The 266-nt window shown below is 68.0% G+C and overlaps 1 protein-coding gene across 1 annotated transcript in view; it reads right to left on the bottom strand.

Moving 5' to 3' along the window:
* Positions 1-117: 117 nt before the first annotated feature.
* The window catches only part of LOC114818611 (laminin subunit beta-1-like), a gene marked incomplete at both ends in the record, with an annotated part of 356 nt that continues 207 nt past the window's right edge, over positions 118-266 (bottom strand). Inside the window, one exon of the mRNA XM_029085140.1 lies at positions 118-266. This exon is cut by the window's right edge and continues 38 nt beyond it. Within this exon, the coding sequence (XP_028940973.1) occupies positions 118-266 (149 nt within the window).

Here is a 266-nt window from a genome sequence, read left to right as displayed (position 1 = left end):
GTCCCGGATGGGGATGGCTGGGTCCAGCACCCGGTAGATCACCTGGGGGGGAAGGCAGGGTAGTGAGGGGAGAGCAGGGGGTCTCCCGACCCTCCCATTGCAGCACTGGGGCCTCACCTCCCCCTCGGTGGAGGGCTCGATGTCGGAGTAACGGGACTCGCAGATGACGTCGTCAATGCGGCGCAGGGGCCCACGGGGGACGTGGGGGAAGGTGGCAGCGCAGTCGTAGGCGAAGTAGCGGGAGGACCTCCCACTGCGGCCCAAAA

The sequence above is a fragment of the Antrostomus carolinensis genome, unplaced genomic scaffold (assembly GCF_000700745.2).
Source record: "Antrostomus carolinensis isolate BGI_N321 unplaced genomic scaffold, ASM70074v2 scaffold46135, whole genome shotgun sequence".
Lineage (NCBI taxonomy): Eukaryota > Metazoa > Chordata > Aves > Caprimulgiformes > Caprimulgidae > Antrostomus > Antrostomus carolinensis.
Note: the sequence above shows the minus strand (reverse complement) of the source record. Positions and strands in the feature narration are given on the sequence as shown.